Here is a 21,574-nt window from a genome sequence, read left to right on the forward strand (position 1 = left end):
TCCAGTGTTCTTGCCTTGAGAATCCCAGGGACGGGGGAGCCTGGTGAGCTGCCGTCTATGGGGTCGCACAGGGTCAGACACGACTGAAGTGACTTAGCAGCAGCAGCAGCAGTCTGTTAATGAAAGAAAGGAATGTCTTAAAACTCAGAATGGCACCAGGCCCCTCATCCATAAGATGCATTTTGGGATAATCTTGGCACCAGATGATTCATCTCAGGCCATAAAACGATTGACTTGAATCTTGTAGAAGGGCAGATTACCATACAAATAGCTTCATTTACATAGATTAGGGGAACAATATCTGAGTATAACATACTGGTTTGTCAAGTAGGTTCTGAGCCATTAGGCAGAACTGACTTGAAGACAGAGTCTGTGGTAAATGCATAGTATATTAACATAGCTTAAGACAAACATTTCCATAAGAAAAATGCATTGGTTAACTCAAGGTTTGAGAATAGTTAACTTCAAGTGAAACCAGGTGTCATTATGGCAACACAGTATTTTAAGAGAAACTTCCTTTTAAATTTGTATAGAGAAGGAAAAAAATATCGCTAGTTTGTTTCCTCCTGCCGCTTAAGAGAGATTAAAAATGTCTGACACTTGCAGCCTATTTCCTCCATTTGGAGACCCCTGGCCTTCCTGCCTGTTACCCTCTCAGAACCAAGGCCAGTTTTCAGTCAAATTTGCCACAGGCCACTCTTTGGCCTCAATTGTTCACATCCCTGCAACTGAAGAAGTCTCACCTCCTCCCAAGATCCCCCAAGGTCTCATCTGGTCCCAGCACTAGGTTTAAAGTCCAGGGTATCGTGGTCTATACTAGGTCGGATGCTGGTCCTTAGGTGTGGCTCCTCTCGGTCCAGAGACCTGCAGACTACAAACAGGAGTGGTCTGTCCCACACGCCCAACACATAGCAGCAAAAGGAGGAAGGACAACCAGGATAAATGCTTCCATTTGACAAGGGGAGGAATGGGATGCACAGAACAATCGCTGGTCCACAGCAATTCTGAAATCACCGGGAAAATGACCACAGGGCACACAGGGACAGAAAGTGTTCTCTGAGTCAGCAAGTTCCACTTACTGGGAGGGTTCCCCAAGCTGTATCTGCCATCCTGGATATCCCTCCTTTTCCAGCATTTTTTTTTTGGTCACTTTGGAAAATATGCCCTTTGAGCAGCTGTCTTAAACTATGCCGCCTTTAGCAAGTTGGGAGTCCAGAGGCCTTTAAACTGTCCACTTCCCTTAGGCCAGCAGGTGGCGCTTTGTTCCAGTGAAAGTGAAAGTGGCTCGGTCGTGTTCCGCTCTGCGATCCCATATACTGTACAGTCCACGGAATTCTCCAGGCCTGAATACTGGAGTGGGTAGCCTATCCCTTCTCCAGGGGATCTTCCCAACTCAGGGATCAAATCCAGGTCTCCCGCATCACAGGCAGATTCTTTATCAGCTGAGCCACAAGGGAAGCCCAAGAATACTGGAGTGGGAAGCCTATCCCTTCTCCAACGGATCTTCCCATCCCAGGAATTGAACCAGGGTCCCCTTCATTGCAGGCAGATTCTTTACCAACTGAGCTATTCTATCTTCTTCCATTGCTCAGTCGTGTCCAACTCTTTGTGACCTAATGGACTGTAGCCCACCAGGCTCTGTCCATGGGATTCTCCAGGCAAGAATACTGGAGTGGGTTGCCATTTCCACTCCCCAAAAAGTTTGTGGCGATGTCAACAATGGGGCTGAATAAAGTATCTTTCACCATGTCCCCCACCTCAACAACAAAAATTTAGTATCCATTCAGAGACAAAAGTGCTGTTGTAAAAATTGGGATCCAGTACTATATGCCATGGAACCAGGCAAGTCTCGTCCACCCAGGTCTCAGGTAATAGACATTCAGACCTCAGTCCCAGCTGTGGGATCTGCAGTAGCCTGTGGCCTCTTGACCGTTGTCTGGGAGCCATGGAAAAACACTGTCTTAAACAATCACCCATGAAAAACAGCTTTTGTAGGACTCCAGGTTTCCAGTGGATGAGCTCCAGCACATACTTAGAGTGAATAAATGTGTTTTGAAGACATGGACAAGGTAACAGAAGCAGTTTGACATGACCTGCATCACTCCTGCCCTAAAGTAGCACAGCTGAGAGAACATCTCAGCCCACAAGGTCACAAAGGAAAGTGACAAGGGACAAAGAAGATCATTACATGACTATAAAGGGGTCAGTTCATCAAGAAGATACAACACATACACATGTTATAGATATAGATAGAAATAAAGATATAATTTGGATCCATCCAGTATTGGAGCATCTAAGTATATTAAGCAAATATTAATAGAGCTGAAGGGAGAAGTGGACAGCAATACAATAACAATAGAGAACTTCAGTACCCCGTTTCAACAATGGATAGGTGATCCAGACAGAAAATGAATAAATAAACATAGGTCTTGAAATATGCTTTAGACCAGATGAACCTAATACATATACACAGAACATTTCATCCAAGGAAGAAGCTCCTTGACGTTGGTCTGGGAAGAGATTAATTGGCTGGCACCAAAAGCACAGGCAATAAAAAAAAAGGCAAGTCAAACCACATCAAACTAAAATGCGTCTGCACAGCAAACACACAATCAACAAAAGGAAAAGGCAACTGACTGAATGGGACAAAATATTTGCAAATCATATATCTGATAAGGAGTTAACATCCAAAATACATAAAAAACTCATACAACTCAACAGCAGGAAAACAATCCAGTTAAAAGATGCTCAAAAGACCTGAAAAGACATTTTTCCAAGGAAGATATTCAAAAGGCCAACAGGTACATCAAAGGGTGCTCACGTCACTAATCACCGGGGAAATGCAAATCAAAACCACAATGAGACAGCACTTCACATCTGTTAAAATGACTAATATCAAGAAGAAAAGAAAGTACAAATGCTGTTGACAATGTGGACAAAAGGGAACCCCTGTACACTGTTGGTGGGAACATAATAAACTGGCACAGTTCCTCAAAGAATAAAAAGTAGAACTGTCACAGGACCCAGCCATCCCACTTCTGCAAATAAACCCAAAGGAAATGAAATCACTGTGTTGAAGAAATAACTGCCTCCTCCTATTCAAAGCAGCATTACTTACAATAATCTTCCCTTGTGGCTCAGATGGAAATGAGTCCATCTGCAATGTGGGAGACCTGGGTTCGATCCCTGGGTTGGGAAGATCCCCTGGAGGAGGAAATGGCAACCCACTTGCCTGGGAAATCCCATGGACAGAGGAACCTGGTGGGCTACAGTCCATGGGGTCGCAAAGAGTCAGACACAACTGAGCGACTAACAAAGACATGGAAATAACCTTAGTGTCCATCTACAGATACATGGCTGAAGATGTAGTCTATGCAATAACAGATGGACCTTGAGGATATTATGCCAAGTGAAATGTCAGATGAAGACAAAGACTGTATGATTTCATTTATATGTGGAATCTAAAAAACAAACACAAGAGTCCCTTTCCTAAAGAGAAATTTTAATTTCAATGTAATTAAACAGCTTAGAATGTCCTGAACCAAGGGAGGTATACGTGTCTTCTAATCCCAGACTCAAGAGAGAATAGACCTTAAGACATTTTTCCTCACCTGAGAGACACATTTCCTGCGGCCTTTCTTTGCTAGATTTTTTTTTTTGCTAGTGGGTGGCTTTGCCCAGGTTCACCCTGTCACTGAGGGTCAGTTCTGCAAGGGTTCCCTCTGATTCTCTCCAGGTCACTCCCAAGTATTCACAGGGCCAAAGTCTTGTCTCCTCTTACCCTGATGTCAGTTAAACCAAGACTTTGGCTTACTGAGATCAGCAAATGCTCCCAGGGCAGTGCTGCCTTCTTGTGGCTTCTGGCTTCTCTGTTTTTTTGGCCCCTGGAGACACACACTTCCTGTAGTCCAGGACACTCCAAGCTATGAAAAAAATGATCTCACTTGGGCAAGATAAGCAACACTTAGAAGAGTTGGGAGGCAAACCCCAAGTCCACTTGGAGGAATGCACATTCACCCCAGGACTTGGGGATTCCCCAGGAGAAGAGCCCAGAAACACGAGCGTCCAGTACATCCCTGCACAGCAAGTATGAACAAGGACCCACAGGGATCACAGAAAACAGAACTGGAATGAGAACCGAGCTGGTTATTTGATAGTATGCTGGTACATTGTACCCAGCACTGCTACATGTTCTGTAACTCCAGGGTTTTTCATCATGTCTAGTGACCACATTCTGCTAGAAACAGAAGTCATTACATATATTTTAAAACATGGTTTTAGCTACATGCAATATAACTTCAGGAGGCTCAGTGGTAAAGAATCTGCCTGCCATTTCAGGAGACGTGGGAGACAGGCGGTTTTGATCCCTGGGTACAGAAGATCCCCTGGAGGAAGAAATGGCAACCCACTCCAGTATCCTTGCCTGGAGAATCCCGTGGACAGAGGAGCCTAGCATTGCAAAGCCTGGGGTTGGAAAGAGTCGGACTCTGAGCTCGCACGCACTTTAACTTCAACTTATTTTCTTTTCTCCTTATATAAAAGCTTTTCAATTTACTTTTCCTGTTTGCTGAGCAACCTGTTTTTTTAAAGTTATTTTATCAAAAAGAAAATTATCGGACTTCCCTGGTGGTAACAGTGGATAAGAATATGCCTGCCAATGCAGAGGACTCAGGATCGATCCTTGGTACAGGAGGATTCCACATGCTGCAGAGCAACCAAGCCCATGTGCCATTACCACTGAGCCCGCACTCTGGAGCCCACGAGCCACAGCTCCTGAAGCCCATGTGCCTGGAGCCTGTGCTCTGCAACAAGAGAAGCCACGGCAAAAGAGAACACACAACTAGAGAGTAATCCCCACTTTCTACAACAAGAGAAAGCCCATGCACAACAACGAAGACACAGCAGAACCAAAAAATAAATAAAATAAGAAAATTACCTTACTTAGTAAGGCATATAATGTATCATTGTAAACAATAGTTTAAAATGACAGTTATTATAAACACACTACTATATATAAAACAGATAAGCAACAAGGACCTACTGTATAACACAAGGAACTATGCTCAATATTTTGTGTTAACCTATAAGGGAAAAGCATCTGAAAGAGAATATACCCATATTATTATAATATACCTACATATAAAGCTGAATCAGTTTGCTGCATACCTGAAACTAACACAACACTGTAAATCAACTCTACTCCAATCAAAATAAATAAATAAGAAAAACTACACAGCTACTGAAAGCTTTTTTAAAATAATCTTCATATAAGACACATAATTAAATTGTATTTATTTACATAGGATAATGCATATTTCCTTTGCCATAATGGAAAATAATATTTTTAAAAGAATATGTGTTTATATATATATATATATATATATATATATATATATATATAAAATCTGTCTGAATCACTTTGCTGTATAATGGGAATTAACACCATTGTTAATTAACCATACTTCAACTTAAAAAATTACATTTCCTTTGGGGCTTACCAAGCATGTATGTCTAAACTCAGAATGCAGAGTGAGGTCATACATGCATAAGGTGTGATAGCTGAGTGTTTTTATTTTCCTTTTTGGCCCAAACACCTGTTTGAGTTCAGGACCCATCACTGGTCCAAGTGATGTTCCAGTTATTTAGTTTATCTTAAAAAGTTTTTAAACAAAACAAAACTGCAGTGAATGAGTTGGGGTCATCAGCCAAAGTGGAGGTACATTGAGGGTAACCATGGGAGGAAGTGGCCCAGTGATTGGGGGGTGGGGTGGGCATGTTGATGATTTTTAAGATGGGTGGGTGGGATTTCTAGTTTAGAAATAAATTTATGTGATTAATTAAGGAATATTGACAAACAATTTTTGAGGTTTTGCCTAAAAATGCTGGGTCAGCACTTGCTAGAGCTTCAGGCAGAGGTGACTGGTGCCCGCAGAAAGACTCTGGGCAGAGAATTAACAACTGAGCAACAGCCCCACTGTCAGCAAAATCTAGTCTACAGTTTTCCAGCTGACCATTAAATAGGATATAATCCCATATTCACAAATCCTTGTGAAACCACTGGCCCTTTCTCTGGCTTCCGCTTGATTTTTCTATTTGCCTCTTGCACCGATCCTGCAGTTTCTGTTCCTTTTGGCCAAATGTAGTAGCCTCCTCACCTGACTGCAGCAGCTTCCAATGAGGTCTTGCTGCCCTCAAGCTTAGGCACTTGCGCTCACTACAAATCATCACTTGACATCTGCCTCTACATGGATGAAGTCACGGGCCACAATACCCCGTGGAAGTAGTTCAGGGTGCAGATCAGGAACAAGGCACTCTGTGTTCCAGGAAAAACTGGCAGAACAGGGCTTTGGGTAGGTAGATATTTTCAGGAGAATGTATGAGCCCAATTTTTCCATCTCCTTGTATCTAGAAAAGCGCTAGAATCATTAACAGTGACATCTGCCCCTAGCAGCGAGCCTCTGCTGAAATGTGTGCTTGAACTCCCTTCACTAAAATCATATATAACACTGACCTCCCCCCACCTCTTCAGAGAACTTCCTCAGTTATCTGAGAGGTTGTCTCCCAGGCTACACTCATTTTCCCCAAATAAAGCTTAACTCCCAACTCTCACATTGTACATTTTTATTTTCCAGTCGACACTGATCTTATACACGGTTGCTATAGTCACCTTCACACCCATAATCATATCGCTTCTTTGAAAAACCATCAAGATGCACCCCCCCCCCCAAGTGGGTCACTTCCTCCCACGGTTATCCTCAAAGTACCACCTCCTCAAGCCACTCTGGCTGATGACCACACCTCATTAACTGCAGGAGGTCTTTTTGCTTTCCTTGTTATTGAGTCTTAGGACTCAAGATGTCTGTTGTTGTCCTGTCCAACTCTTTTGCGACCCCACAGACTGTAGCCAGCCAGGCCCCTCTGTCATGGGATTCTCCAGGCAAGAATACTGGAGTAGGTTGCCATTTCCTCCTCCAGGGGATCTTCCCAACCCAGGGACTGAACCCAGGTCTTCTGAGTCTCCTGCACTAGCAGATGGATTCTTTACCACTAAGCCACTTGGAAACCAAGCCAGATGTCTACCCCAATGCTGGTGGGAGAGAACCAAGGTGTCTGGATCCCAAGAATGAGGGTGATGTGGACTTTCCAATTTCAGATCCTGTGGTTTATCACCTTCATATTCTTAATCACCTATAAAATAAGCGAAATTCACAAAGACAAGCCTGAACTTTCCCCTGTAGGCAACAGTTAATTAGGTTTGAGCAAAGGATGATTCTTCCATCTGCATGTTTTCTTCCTTTTCTCTGCAGTGACGAGGACACCTTCCTCATTATTACCCTAAGGCTTGAGTCCTTGTCCTTGCCTCCCAGTGTGGACGGTGGCAGGTCCCATTGCATCCACTTGACTCAAGTCCCCTTTGACAAGGGTCTGAGTGTTATTGAACCAGGGTCATCTGTGATGTGCAGGAGGCCAAACGCTGAGACTGTGTATGCAATTCCAGCACACACAGAGTGTGTGCAGCAGAGAAATGGCTCATTCACAAGACAGCCGAGTGAGGAGATGAGAGAACAAATCTTAAATCTGCCTGTCCTATGTTGAGGGGCTTGAGGTATTTATGAGATAAGGAAGCAGGTGATCTCAAGCACGGGGAAGATTGGAATCAGGAAACAGTTGAGGCTCCGGTGTCTCTGACTTGCATGCTTTTTCATGAGAGGCATGGTCAAAAATGGAAGCCCTTAGCATGATCCGAGGGTGGAGTTTCCAGCTTACTGACGTCAAAAGGTCATTCATCAGACACCTGGCACTGACCCAGTTTTAGGGTTGGTGATCCCAACCAGTCTTAACCAGCTTGAACTGACCAGGTGTTCACCCCAATTTCCTGGAAAACAACTAAAATCTGTTCTATTGTAGTGACCATACGTCACAGTTGTTCTCTATTGGCGTGGCTAAGGAGTCAAATGAAATGAAATGAAAAGATGATTTCTCCTTGGATGGAAAGCTGTAACAAATCTAGACAGCATATTAAAAAGCAAAGATATCACTTTGCCAACAAAGTCCATCTAGTCAAAGCTATGGTTTTTCTAGTAGTCAAGTATGGATGTGAGAGGTGGACTATAAAGAAAGCTGAGTGCCAAAGAATTGATGCTTTTGAACTGTGGTTCTGGAGAAGACTCTTGAGAGTCCCGTGGACAGCAAGGAGATCAAACCTGTCCATCATAAAGAAAATCAACATTGGAAGGACTGATGCTGAAGTTGAAGCGTTAATATTTTGACCACCTAATGCAAAGACCAGACTCATTGGAAAAGACCCTGATGCTGGGAAAGTGTTTCTCACTCAGTCATGTCCGATTCTTGGTGATCCCATGGACGGTAGCCCACCAGGTTCCTCTGTCCATGGAATTTTCCAGGCAAGAATACCTGAGTAGGTTGCCATTCACTTCTCCAGGGGATCTTCCAGGCCCAGGAATCGAACCCACGTCTCCTGCACTGCAGGCAGATTTTTTACCATCTGAGCCACTAGACTGAGGGCAAAAGGAGAAGTGGGTGGCAGAGGATAAGATGGTTAGATAGTATCACCGACAGTGGACATGCATTTGAGCAAACTTCCAGAGATAGTGAAGGACAGTGAAGCCTGGAGTGCTGCAGTCCATGGGGTCACAAAGAGTCGGACACAACTTAGTGACCAAAAAACAACAAAAAGGAGTCAAAAGTAAATAAGTGAGTGTGGTCAATGAAGGCAGGTTAAAAGCAGAACTTTCAGCAAGCTGTTCCTTGAGCTAGGTTTTTTTTTGGCCATGCCCACAACATGTGGGATCTTAGTTCTCTGACCAAGGATGGAACCTGCACCCCCTGCATTGGAAGGGCACAGTCCTAACCACTAGACTGCCAAGGAAGTCCCTCCTTTAGCTGCTACTCTGACAAGCTCAAGAATCTTGTTAGTCACCAGTTTCTGTTAATCCTATGTGGTTGCTTTTTTTTTTTTTTAAACCAAATGGGGCAGGGTTTCCTGTTGGACCTGTTCTACCCATTTATCTTGCCACCCGAATGAGTCTCCAGCCAAGTGGAGGGCCTCTCCTGGTGGAGCTGAGGTAGGGGTCCGCTCCTCTTGAACGGGATACTTCCAGTGACCAGGCATGCCGCAGAGACGCGTGAAGGCACGATCGACAGGGTGAGAAGGAGGTCAATAACTAACTACCCCTACCCAAGTTTATACCTAACAGAGGAGGGTTCGGAGGAGAGAGTCTTTGCCCCGCGTGCTACAAACAGGTAAACTAAAGCTTGCATTTCTCGTCCCCTTGGTTCTGGAACTACGGTGCTCACAGGTCAAAGAGCGTCCACGGTCCAACCTGATGCTGCCCTGCAGGGTGACCACGCCGGTCGGAGGACAGGAAATGACACCCACAAAGACCGCTTTGGCGGCCCAGCACCCATCCTGCCGCGCGGCCGCGGTCAGCGGAAACCCTCCGCCTGTGATTGGCGGCTCCTCCCGGGAGCCTGGCCCTGAGCTGCTCCGCCGGGAACCTGGAGGCTGCGGTGATGCGCGCGCAGGTCTTCGGCGGTGGTGCGCGCGCAGCAGCCATTGCCGTGCCCCGCCCCTTCACTGCCTGTGATTGGCCCCATCATCCGAAGGGGCGGGCCCTCAGGCGGCAGTGCTGGTGCCGCGTCGCGTCAGTCTGGTGCGACCTCTGCCCGGCGGGAGGGTCGTCCTGTTGGCGCCCGAGTCACAGCCATGGCGGCCTCGCTTCTGCTACGGCAAGGACGAGCCGGGGCGCTGAAGGTAAAGAGGGGCCAGACCGGCGGCCGGGAGCTCGCGGAGCCCCGGGAGACCGCGGAGGGCGGGGCAAGACCTGCGGCCTGACGGTCACCTCCAGCCGCCCGGGGATGCCGTTGACTCCGCTTCCGGGGTCGGCGGGCCTGGGGTGAGGGTTCGGGAACCTGGCCTGGGGGGATTAGGAGCCAGGCCTGGGAGCAACGACGGTCCCGGCGACCCCGGCCACCGTCCCCTCTGGACCCCTATCCCCAGGAGCCTCCGGTGTGCAGCCAGGCCACGGACAGGTGTAGGGGCCGCAGGTGTCCCGCGCGGAGCCCCGCCAGAACCCTTGGGGTCAGTGTCTCTGTTATTTAGCCCAAGGGGAAATAAGGGAACTTTCAAGAACCTGGTTGACCTGGTAACTAGGCAGCCACTCAGAAGCTAGCTTAGGTTACCTCATCTGTGAAATGAAAAGGAGAAAGAACTTTTTCCATCTGGACAAAGCTAAGTCCACTTCACTGTATTTAAAATTAAAAATGACTCTTTTGACAAAAGCAGTAACTATTCTAATCGTTGCAAAATACAGATAATGGAGGGGGCATCTGTTGTGAGAGAGGCCACTGTTTTCCTTTTCATATCTTGGCCCAGTTCATTTTTCAAACTTTCATGAATACATATACACAGTGGCTGACTTTATTTTTTGGGACTCCAAAATCACTGCAGATGGTGATTGCAGCCATGAAATTAAAAGATGATTACTCCTTGGAAGGAAATTTATCACACCTAGACAGCATATTAAAAAGCAGATACATTACTTTGTCAACAAAGGTCCGTCTAGTCAAGGCTATGGTTTTTCCGGTAGTCATGTATGGATGTGAGAGTTGAACTATAAAGAAAGCTGAGTGCTGAAGAATTGATGCTCTTTGAACTATGGTGTTGAAGAAGACCCTTGAGAGTCCCTTGGACTGCAAGGAGATCCAACCAGTCCATCCTAAAGGACATCAGTCCTGGGTGTTCATTGGAAGGACTGATGTTGAAGCTGCAACTCCAATACTTTGGCCACCTGATGCGAAGAGCTGACTCATTTGAAAAGACCCTGACGCTGGGAAAGATTGAGGGCAGGAGGAGAAGGGGACGACAGAGGATGAGATGGTTGGATGGCATCACCAACTCAATGGACATGGGTTTAGGTAGACTCGGGGAGTTGGTGATGGACAGGGAGGCCTGGCATGTTGCGGTTCATGGGGTCACAAAGAGTCAGACACTCCTGAGCAACTGAACTGAACTGACGTCATAACCAGAAAAAGCAAATGCTTCACCTTCATGTGGGTACTGTAGGTGCCTGTGTTCTGTGTCTAGCACATAGTAGGCTTAGTGAGTATATACTGAGTGAATGAACACTCGTGAAGTGTGAAGTGTTCACTTACAGTATATAATAGACAGTTTTGAAGCAACTGTTTTTCATCTTCAGTAGCATTTTTAGTGGCTAGATTGTGCTTCTGCTTTATATTCTAAGCACAGGAAAACATTTTATGAAAAGAATCAAGTATTTTGTAGATTGATAGGTAATTGGAGACTACAAAAAAATATGCTTAGGAGAAAGTCACTTTGGAAGAAATACTCGAATGTTAGTAGTGACTGTCCTTGAACTCAGGCGTTTTTTGCTCGAAGTTTTTTTGTATTTTCCAAACTTTCCATAATATATGTAGATGCTGAAAATTATCATAACTGTTAGAAATATGCCATATGAATTCACAGCATTTATATGTCGCGATAATACTATTCATAATTTTCATGCCGTAATAGATGTTATAAATGGTATTACTCCAAAATTTCTATTGTTGTGCCATTCTTTTGTCAGACTGTGCTTCTGGAAGCAGGCGTGTTTCGAGGACTTGCTCCTGCAGTTTCTCTCTCTGCAGAATCAGGAAAGAATGAAAAGGGATTACCACCGAACCCCAAGAAGCAGAGCCCACCAAAGAGTAAGGTTTTCATGGTCGTTATAAGTAAGAGAGGAGGCAGAGTGAATAAGTCAGCTTCCTAGGCATTAGAATTTTCTAGCTACATAATTTGATGCTTCATTTTTTAAAGGGTGTCCAGATTACAATCAGACAGAAGATCTGTGACTAGTTTTAGACCAAACACAGCAGTAACATCATAGTCTTTGACTCTGAACTGGTTCTCTGTATTTTCTAAACATCAGACTGCATGGGTAGCAATGGGATGCAGCATATGCCGACTCTGTGGTATCTGATGGCTGTGCTTACGTGCTCCTGTGAGGTGGCTGTGACCCCCACCCTGTTTTTCCTCCCTGACTGACTTTTTTTCTGTGTCTCTGGAACTTGTCAGTGGTCTCCTAGGCTTTGCATGGTCATAGCCGGGAACTGCAGGTGTCTTTATGACTTTGGAGAGGGAGTTAGGAGTAGGCTCCAATTCCATCAGGACTCTCTTAACGAAGTGTGGTTATCTGCTTCTAGCTCTTTCCATGGTCATTTTGACTTTACCGCCAGTTTTGACTGTTGCCCCTGAATCCAGTGTAGTACATGCTCATGGGGGAATATAGGAAATGCATCATTGTTGTTCAGTTACTCAGTCGAGTCCGACTCTCTGCAACCCCATGGACTACAGCATACCAGGCTTCCCTGTCCTCCACTGTCTCCTGGAGTTTGCTCAAACTCATGTCCATTGAGTCGGTGATGCCATCCAACCATCTCATCATCTGCCACTCCCTTCTCCTCCTGCCCTCAGTCTTTCCTAGCATCAGGGTCTTTTCCAGTGAGTCAGCTCTTCACATCAGGTGGCCGAAAGACTGGAGCTTCAACTTCAGCATCAATCCTTCCAATGAATAGTCAGGGTTGATTTCCCTCAGGATTGACTGGTTTGACCCTTGCTATCCAAGGAACTATTTAAGAGGCCCATTGTGTTTAGTCTTAATTGATGAAACCTCAGTTAACTCTTTTTTTTTTTCAGTTAACTCTTAATATACATATACAATGTACAGTCTCTTTGTAAATCTTTGACTATATGGGGTCTAGAATGATTGTTTTGAGTTTGTCTTATTTTCATCAAGATATTATTTCCTCAGTTTGAGTGTTTGAAAGTGTGTAGATGCTTTTGTCCCCTGTTCATCTGCACACAAAAACACAGGTAGGTTATAAAATATCTGTGTGTTGTTGAGAGAGCCTTCAGCTGCCTTTCACATGCCATCCATCTTGGCTAAGGACATATACCCTCCCTGTGTGTCTGCGTGCTCGTCCACTGGAGGCCCAAATTCAACAGGAAGACTGTTGTTTTCTATCCTGCACCTGCCACGTTTTTAAAGCCCATGTTCTTTTTCAGTTTTCATCTACACATTTTAAAATAGCTATCTTAAACATAGGGCTTCCCTGGTGGCTCAGTGGTAAAGAATCCACCTGCAATGCAGGAGATGCGGGTTTGACTGTGGATTGAATCCCTGGGTCAGGAAGATCCCCTGGAGACAGAAATGGCAGCCCACTCCAGTATTCTTGCTTGGGAAATGCCATGGACAGAGGAGCCTGGCAGGCCACAGTTCATGGGGCCACAAAAGAGTTGGACATGACAGGGACTAAACAGCAACAATCTTAAACATAAAGTCTCTTCTTTTTTCCAAAGATCCCCTTTTTTAGAAATGTGCTTCTATATGTGAATAGAAATGGAATGCTTCATCCTGTGATGGTTTTGGGTGCAGTTGTGAGAAAGGAGTACCGAGCTGGGGGTTGGCCTTGGGCTCACGTAGCTTCCACCTCTGGCCACAGCAAACCCTGCAGGCCTCAAGTCCCTTCATAATGAGCAGGGTCAGCAGGCCAGTCTTGCTAGGTCAGTGTGAGGCTGATGACCTGTGTGATGTGTGTGTGCGGTCAGGTGGGAAGACAGCTTTTAGAGCTGTGCTGTCTTTAATGCACTTTACACTTGTATTTCAGAACTTAAAAAGTAATGCCAGTCCCTGCATGAAAGAAAAAAAATCCTGCTTCTAAGTCAGCATGTGCAGTCCTCAGTATTTCTCCCGAGGTTTCAGGGATCAGTGAGTTGAATCCACAGTCAAACCCACATCTCCTGCATTGCCTGCAGATTCTTTACCACTGAGCCACCAGGGAAGCCCTATGTTTAACATCCCTGTGTTACAGATGAGAAAGTGGAGAGGGGAGAGACTCCTGAGCCACGGAGGGTCACACTGTGTCAATAATGGAGCCTGATTTGAGCCCCAGCAGTAAGATCCCCAGTCTATATTTATAAGCAGTGTGTTGTCTTGTTGGTGGAAAAAAATCAATTCTTGTGTATTTATTAAAGCCAAAAAAAAAAGCCCAACTTTTCTTTACTAGTAAAAATCATGTGAAAAGAAGTTTTTGTTACCATATAAAATTGAAAAACTGTTTCGCATCCTGTTGAAATGTACCTTTGTTTCTGAAATTAGTTTTGTGACCCGCTGACAAGATGTGGAGCTGCTCATCTCATCTGTTTTAAACACCTAAGTCACCTCCGTTTTCAGTTAGGGTGCTACTAAAAAACTGAAAGTTGTGCCCACGCCTGATTTTCAGTGAGAAAAGATACTCAGGAGATTCAAGTGGAGAGGAGAGACAGAAGCTGTAGGAGAGTGCTGCCTCTGCACTGTGACTTGTGTCTGTAGACCTTTATTTATCTGGGCTGTGACAGCCTCTGAGGATTAGAACCCGCCCCCGAAAGTCCGCCTCTTGTGCTGGGAGGGGAGGCTCTGTGACTGGTCTTATTCTAGGGGCTTTGTGTCTCGCATATTTGTCTTTCGAGGAAAGTCACACTTAAACTAGAACGCTGTCAGAGTGTGCAGGTGTCCCGCCGCTAGAAACGCAAGTTTCACGAAAACAAACAGGTAGGGTCATGCTTAAGTTCAGAGCAAGCGCGCTGCTCGGTACACGTGGCTGTCTCCAGGCGGCAGGAGCCCACTCGGCCGAGTGCAGACGTGGTGTCCCCGCCGGCACTGTGGGCAGGGGTCACTGGTGGCTGCTGTGGTCATCGCAGCCGGCTTCCCTCCACGTCACAGAGCATGCTGGGCCTGCGCTGCAGAGCGTCGGAGGTTGGCTCCTGATGAGAGGCAGCTGCGTTACTGTGGTTCCGTCTGTTAGCCTGTCTCTGGGGTTCTCCCAGTAACCAAGCCTGCAGAGAAGATATTTTAAAACATTCTTATTTAGTATGGTAGACCAAAGTTTCCTTTTTCAAACAAAATAAACTATTTCATTTGAGATTTTCTTTTTGCTTTCAGTAGGTGGTAAGTCTAATGTTTTAGTAACTTACTTACATTTTTGAAAATCTTCATAATAAATTTTGAAAGGGTGAGGCATTATAATTAGATAGTAGCCTATCTAAAATAAGCCTTAATAGAAGTTAATTTTTCACACTTGGAAAATTCATGCTCAGCATAAAAGTGGATCAGTGGTAGAGGTGAGCAGGCTAGCAGGGTTTGGAGGCCAGTGTATGTTACACATTCCTTGTCAGAGCCTCTGTGCTGTTTCAGGTATGGTTCAGAAAGACGGAATGAGAGGGTTTGAGTGCATGTGCATGCGTTCACCTTGATCTTATGTTTCATGTGATCCCGGGGCTCTGTGCTTGTTCTGTCCCTGCAGTCAGAATGCGGGTTCTGGGACGGTGCGTGGCTGCAGGCTCAGACAGGGCGTGGCGGGGGTTTAAGCTGGCACCCCAGCTCTGGCTGTTCAGCCATAGCCTCTTACACCGCCTGTTGCCCTCTCTCTGGCCCATTTCTGATTATTTCTCAGTTTTCTTTGATCATTTCCTGTCATTCTGATGTGTGTATATATATGTATGTGTATATATGTGTGTCTGTATATATATGTGTGTGTATATATATAGTCTGTGTGTGTGTATATATATAGTCCCTGATCTCAGAAAACAATTAAGAGATTTTTTTTGGATACCAGTAAAATGGTAAAGTTAGAAATACATTTTTTTCCACTTTAAAGAAGTGGTATACTTTTTAGTATAAAATAGTCTCCTAGACTTGAAAAATAGGAAGTGCATTTAGAGTTTGCTCATCTGCAATATATTTTTTTAAATTTTGCTTTAGACTTGAAAAGTAATTTTAATTTATAAAAACCTGTTCTATATTTCTCTTCTTATCTGTATGGTTAAAAAAGATTTATCATCAGAGACAATTGAGTGAAAATAGAACTAATGAATGTTTTGTGGGATTTCATTTTCTTTCCTGGTTGACTCTACAACATCTAAGACTTACAATACCACTTACTGTAACAATTTAAGACTCACTGTTTCTAATGACACATATGATACTCGGTTATTTTAGACCTTTTTGGTCTTGAAACAGTTTTCTTTGGCAGAAGAAACCGCTGAAGGACATGATTTTGCAGGACTCTTGTTCCTCTCAGGACACCTTCGTTTGACTCCCAGTATCCCCTCCCTCCCACCCCCAACTCTTAAACTCGTGCATGTGCTTCCCCCAGACCCAAACCAGACTCTCTTCTCCACTTTTGCTTTGTTCTTTTGTTTAAAAGGTCAAGTTCATGCAATATGGGTCATTTTTAAAATATTTGAGAGGCATCAATTTCTTTAGGGATTTGAGAAATCAGGCATTTCTAAAACTTTCATCATCTGAAAATATCTTTATAATTTATCTTAAATTGAGATGAAATAGTAGTTTAAAAAATAATTATCATCAGGAAGCTCTCACTGTGAAAAATGGAGATAAGATTGTTACTTCTTCTATTGTTTAAAAAAACCCATCTTAAAAAATCTTCAGCTATCAAGGAAGACATCTGCGATTTTTTTTTTTTTTAATTGTTCTCCTGTGTGGCTTGGCTTTCCGTTAAGAGTGGGTTTCCATGGAGCAGTTCGTAGTATGATGATGTTGAAGATACTGTCAGTAACAAGGTGATATGTAATGAAATGTCTGTGACCTTGATGAATTCACACTGTTTTACTCGATATGAAAAATAATAATCCTCTTTATGCCGTTTCCTAGATGTAGTGGAACCAAAGGAGAGGGGCCAGCAGCTTGCCCCCCCAACAGCAGATGCGGTGTCCAAACCCTTATCTGCACCCACTTCCTCCCCATCAGTTGTGAGCCAAAGCAGGACGCTAGCAAGCCCTAACCTCGATGCCAGTGTGCTGCACACAGACCAAGGGCTTCCGAAGCTTTTGTCAAGAAAGACTTTGGTAGAGTTTCCTCAGAAAGTCGTGTCTCCATTCAGAAAACAGGGTCCAGATTCAGAAGCAGCCCCGTGGGGCAGGAGAGGGACGGATGATTCGTCTTCATCTTCATCCAGCTCCTCGGATTCAGAGTCTGACGAGGAGGGCGCCCGCTCAGGAGCAGGTCCTCAGGTGAAGAGCAAACGCAGGGGAGGGTCTCCCGTAGCAGAGGCCTCACATTCCTCTGCAGATAGGGCCCCCAAAACTGAGATATCGGCCACAGAGAAGACAGTGGCACAGCAGCCACAGCTGGACCTCACCCCTGCAGAGAGGCCCCGCCAGGTAAAGAAAAGAGGGGCCTCCGGTCAGCCCCTGGAGGACAGAAAGGACCCCAAACCCAGAACCGCAGCGCCCAAGTCACACGCCGCTGAGGAGTCTATGAAGCAAAATGTAAAGGAGAAGCAATCGCAGAAGATATCTAGATCAAACAAAATAGACAAAGAAAGCCAAAAGCCACTTGAAGTTAAAAAAGTCTTGTCTGACCGAACAACGTGGAGATTGTCCACACATCCCGATGGCAGCCCGGCGCCCACCCCATCAACAGGAGCCAGAGCCGGGGGGCAGCCGCCAGCCCCTCCTGAGGCCAGAGGGAGCCTTTTGGAGAAACAAGTGCCAGAAGCAGATGGGGAGCTGGCTCTTCCCCTGTTCAAAACAGAAAAAGTGGAAAAGCAGGCAGCAGAAGGAATCTTAAAGGCTGAGGAAGAGATTTTGGAAGATCAGCTACCCATGCAAAATTTGAAGCCAGCCCCTGTTCAGAATAAAGATGTTCTGGATGAAAAGCCTGCAGTCCTGAAGCTTGAGGAGAAGGGCGGGATCATGGAGGACTCTGCCGCTCAAGTGGAAGGCCAGGACCACACACAGGGTACACCTTGCCTTGGGGTTCAGAGCTCTTTCTGTCCTTTGGGTGGGGAGGTCAGGCTCTGAAGAACGGTGCGATGAAAACAAGTGTTACACTCGATCAGGTTCCCCAGTAGGCCTGTGGCCGGTAGCACTGTCTCACATAAGCTGGGGAGTGTATGTTAATTATGGGTAGAAATTCCTGAAACATTTCAGATTTATTTCACAATGAAAAAGTTTGCCCTTGGCGCTTCCGACTGTTTCTTAACCAGTAGAACTTGTGACGACAGGCAGATGAACATCTTCATTCTTAATTTTGAAGGGTGTTGAACCTGCAGGGAACCTCATTGAGTGGGGGGTGGTGGGAGGGTTCTGTTAAACTCCCCAGGTGAGGAGCGGTGCTTGCACTTGGAGAAATGGCCTTCAGATGAGCTGAACAGGCCTTTGTGTTTAGCATCGTTATGCCTAAGGGTAGAGCTCACTTTAGGGATTGAAGCTGGACCTTAAGGCAGCTCTGAACTGCCCGAGTCTAGTTTACCCTGGACGTGTCCTCTCATCCACCTGAGGAGCACAGCAGGCTGCTTTGTTTTTCTGTACTGAGTTTTTATGAAGGGCTTTTTTGCTTCCCTAAATTTTTAAAGGGAAACTGTTTATTCTTATTTTACCACTTTCTTGTGCATCGAACTTCATAAAATACAGTGTGCTTTAGGGGGACCACAGCAAAATGGGAAAGCAGGTCTCCAGTTTTAGGATCTGTGGCTCTTGAAATGCACCCATCACTAACAAACCCAGCTTCTTCCTGTCTGCACTCTTCTGTTTAAAGCCTCTTCTAGGCTAGTGTACGTTACCTGTAATTATTGTTGTTGCCTCAGTGTGTTACAGTATTGTGTGTTTTCTTCCCTCCCCTTTTCTCCCTCTTTCATGAACATATGAAGCTGCAGCCAGCACCTGCCAGCCTCCTCCTGACCCCAAAAACTGCTTTCCTGCTGCTATCATAGTCACTCTGCTATAGATTTGTCAGACCTTCAGGGTAACACAGAATTGGGAGTTTTCAGATTGCAGATCTTTTTGAAAACAATTTGGCTAATTTTTTATGATTGTGTTATTTTTCCAACATTCTCTTTGCCCTTTGGAGGCTGAAGACGCTACCCAGAGTGCAGCTGACTTTCAGGGCAGCGTCTGCAGGGGGTGAGCTGTAGCTCGCCCAGCCCAGCCACTGGGCTCCTGTCCTGCCGGGGAAGGGTGGGGGTTCGATTCCCTTCTGTCAGCTCCCCCCCTACACATGGACTGTGAGGTTGCACCTGCCTGAGCTGTCCCCACGAGAAGATACCCTGCTTGTTGAGACGGGAAAGAGATCAGTTCTCTTAATAAGACATCGTTTGTTTTAACGCGACTAAGAAAATGAAAAACACTTTGGTATGAAAATTTTGATATGAATTCAAATAGTGGGAAACTGTAGTTACTTTTTTGCAGCATGATTAGAAGTGAACGGAGTCTGGACAACAGTAGTTTCAGGGCCATGAGAACCCATCCGGAATCAGCCATGACCCAGGCTGGCTCCCCTGTGCCATCCTCGTGTCTCAGGGCACATCACAGGGAAGTGGGGTGTCTTTTGCTTCATCCACACACGTGGTATTAAGAGCACCAATTGTGTAGGTGTGTGGGTTCTAATTCTTTCTTCCACATAGAGAAGGCTAAGTGTTTTTTAGTCTGAATCTAAAGTTTATCAACAACTTCTTTTCGAAAAAGTTAAACAACAAAAGCTGCACATCTCGTTTCTAGTTCCCCTTAACTGTGTTATCATCAAAAACATTGGACTTTATCTGATTTTCTTGTATTTGGAGACTTAGAAGTCTCACTTAGTTGCCACTTTAAAATTTTTCTTCTGTAAATGATTTATTGCTGTTAGAGATAGATTTTTAATAGATCTGCTTTTTTTCCTGCATCTTTAAATGACCTGCACATCCCTCCATAACTGTTCTTGGCATTTGCAAAATTCTGAGAAGTCCAGGGTCTACACAAAGTAAGATATAAAGGCATTATAAAAGCTATTCTACCTCTTACATGGTTAGTGTAAATTTTAATCAAGTTTCTTTATTTTGCTTTTGAAGATACTGTTGCTTTCTGGGCTTTTCTTTTCTAAGTAGACAATGTGTTTATTACATGTGGAATTTATGAAGACTGCTTGGGGTGTGTGTATGAGAGAGAGAAAGCTGACCCATTCAGAAGCTTCCCACTTACCCGCTGTTGTGTTTTCCCCGCAGAGCCTGCATCAGCCACTCCCACCGAGCCGTTTGACAACACCACCTACAAGAACCTCCAGCATCATGACTACAGCACATACACCTTCTTAGACCTAAACCTGGACCTCTCCAAGTTCAGGATGCCCCAACCCTCTTCAGGACGGGAGTCCCCCCGCCACTGAGAGCCCAGTTTAAAGATTACCCTTTCTGTGTCTGTCTGCATTCTTGCCTGCAATCCTCTAGACAGTCACGAGACCCGGCGTGTAGAATCCTGGCGAGTAGTGAATTAGCAGCACTCCTCTGATGGTTCAGTCTCCATGTGTTAGAGACACCTGGTGCGGGGATTTCTCTCTCATTATAAAGTACGGCTCAGTGGACAGATCCACACAATTAGAGAGTCGGAGGTGTCTTCCCTCTGTGTGGTTCCACTGTGCTGAGCCCCGGTCAGCTTGATGTTCTCTGGCTCACCAGTGTGGAGTCGATGAGTGTAGCGGGGCATTCTGATAAGACCTAGTTCCTGATGAATCAGATATAGGAGTTGTATACATTTTAAGTAACTACTGCACTGCAGAGAAATTATAATAAATTATGGCATTTTAGATCAGAAGGATCCGAATTCTTTTGTTCCGTTGGATTGGGTATGTGATGTAGACTTGGGGAGTTGTGGAGCCGTGGGATTACAGACAGGTGAAAGTGGTACATGGGGTCCTGCAGCTTTGTTCCAGGTGGCCCGGCAGGATGAGCTTGTTTGCCCACGGAGGGTTTCTGGGATGGCCCGGTGACTTCCCATCCCTCAGGGTGACATTACCCAGGCTGGGGAGCGTGCAAGTGGGAGCAGGCTCTGTGCATCCCACGGTGTCTGTCTGTCCCTCTGTGTGTCCCCAGGCTCCGTGGGGACTCTGAGAAGTAACAGATCCAGCTGAGATCGTTGCTGAGAGAGAGGCTCTGTCCGCCTGCTTGGGCCACGCAGCAGAACACCTGTCTACACACTGGGACATTTCCTGGTTTGCCTGTTGTCATGCTTCCTTGCTTGTTTCTGTGCCCGAGCTTGTGGGCCTTAGTTCATTTCAGTTCTGGTTCTTGGCCTCTAGTCAGTTTACAACAAACAGTACAGTGTGTTATAACTTCTGCCTCACATTTCTATAATCTGCTTTTCTTAAAATGAGTCCAAGTAAGGATACCAAGACTGAAAACGTGGGGTTGGAAAACTAGTATTGTGATCATCTGTCTCAGATTTCATTACCGCCCCGGAGGCTTAGCGACTCAACAAAGTTCTCTAATCACATTTTTCATTATAAGAGTACTAAGACCCATTACCAAAAGAAAGCAGATGGAACATAGAACCTGAAATCTCTGCTCATCCGACCATGGTTAATACAGAACAGGTTTCCCGGTGCTACAACCATATAATGTACATACAGCTTTCTATCCTGGGTTGTGTTTTTTTTTTTTTTATTCATTTAATAGCTTCTTACACTGTGGCCTATGGATCCCCTGTGATGTGTGGAGGTGTGTGAAGGGCTGTGGTCTCATG

The 21,574-nt window shown here is 45.2% G+C and overlaps 1 protein-coding gene and 1 long non-coding RNA gene across 3 annotated transcripts; one reads left to right on the top strand and one right to left on the bottom strand.

Annotated features, from left to right (window-relative positions):
- Nucleotides 1-58: 58 nt before the first annotated feature.
- LOC122445385 lies at nucleotides 59-9,456 on the bottom strand. Its single transcript, XR_006270523.1, has 3 exons — nucleotides 9,212-9,456; nucleotides 744-871; nucleotides 59-113 (listed from the first exon to the last, which is right to left on the bottom strand). It is a non-coding gene; the product is annotated as an uncharacterized LOC122445385 (long non-coding RNA).
- A 161-nt stretch (nucleotides 9,457-9,617) lies between these two features.
- On the top strand, nucleotides 9,618-20,644 carry NDUFV3 (NADH:ubiquinone oxidoreductase subunit V3). 2 transcript variants are annotated; one of them, XM_043474500.1, is made up of 4 exons: nucleotides 9,618-9,775; nucleotides 11,610-11,730; nucleotides 16,734-17,822; nucleotides 20,062-20,644. In XM_043474500.1, the coding sequence occupies exons 1-4, from the start codon at nucleotides 9,728-9,730 to the stop codon at nucleotides 20,220-20,222; spliced, it is 1,419 nt and encodes a 472-aa protein (XP_043330435.1). In that variant the 5' UTR covers nucleotides 9,618-9,727; the 3' UTR covers nucleotides 20,223-20,644. The 2 variants fall into 2 exon arrangements, with proteins under 2 accessions (XP_043330435.1, XP_043330436.1); XM_043474501.1 differs by lacking the exon at nucleotides 16,734-17,822.
- The last annotated feature ends 930 nt before the right edge of the window (nucleotides 20,645-21,574 follow it).

Source organism: Cervus canadensis, chromosome 7 (genome assembly GCF_019320065.1).
Source record: "Cervus canadensis isolate Bull #8, Minnesota chromosome 7, ASM1932006v1, whole genome shotgun sequence".
NCBI lineage: Eukaryota > Metazoa > Chordata > Mammalia > Artiodactyla > Cervidae > Cervus > Cervus canadensis.

Excerpts from the sequence above, each read along its gene's own strand:
- NDUFV3 (XM_043474500.1), top strand. The coding sequence starts at position 9,728 with ATGGCGGCCTCGCTTCTGCTACGGCAAGGACGAGCCGGGGCGCTGAAG. Across the intron at positions 9,776-11,609 it reads GACGAGCCGGGGCGCTGAAG|ACTGTGCTTCTGGAAGCAGG; the intron begins GTAAAGAGGGGC and ends TTCTTTTGTCAG. Across the intron at positions 11,731-16,733 it reads GAAGCAGAGCCCACCAAAGA|ATGTAGTGGAACCAAAGGAG; the intron begins GTAAGGTTTTCA and ends GCCGTTTCCTAG.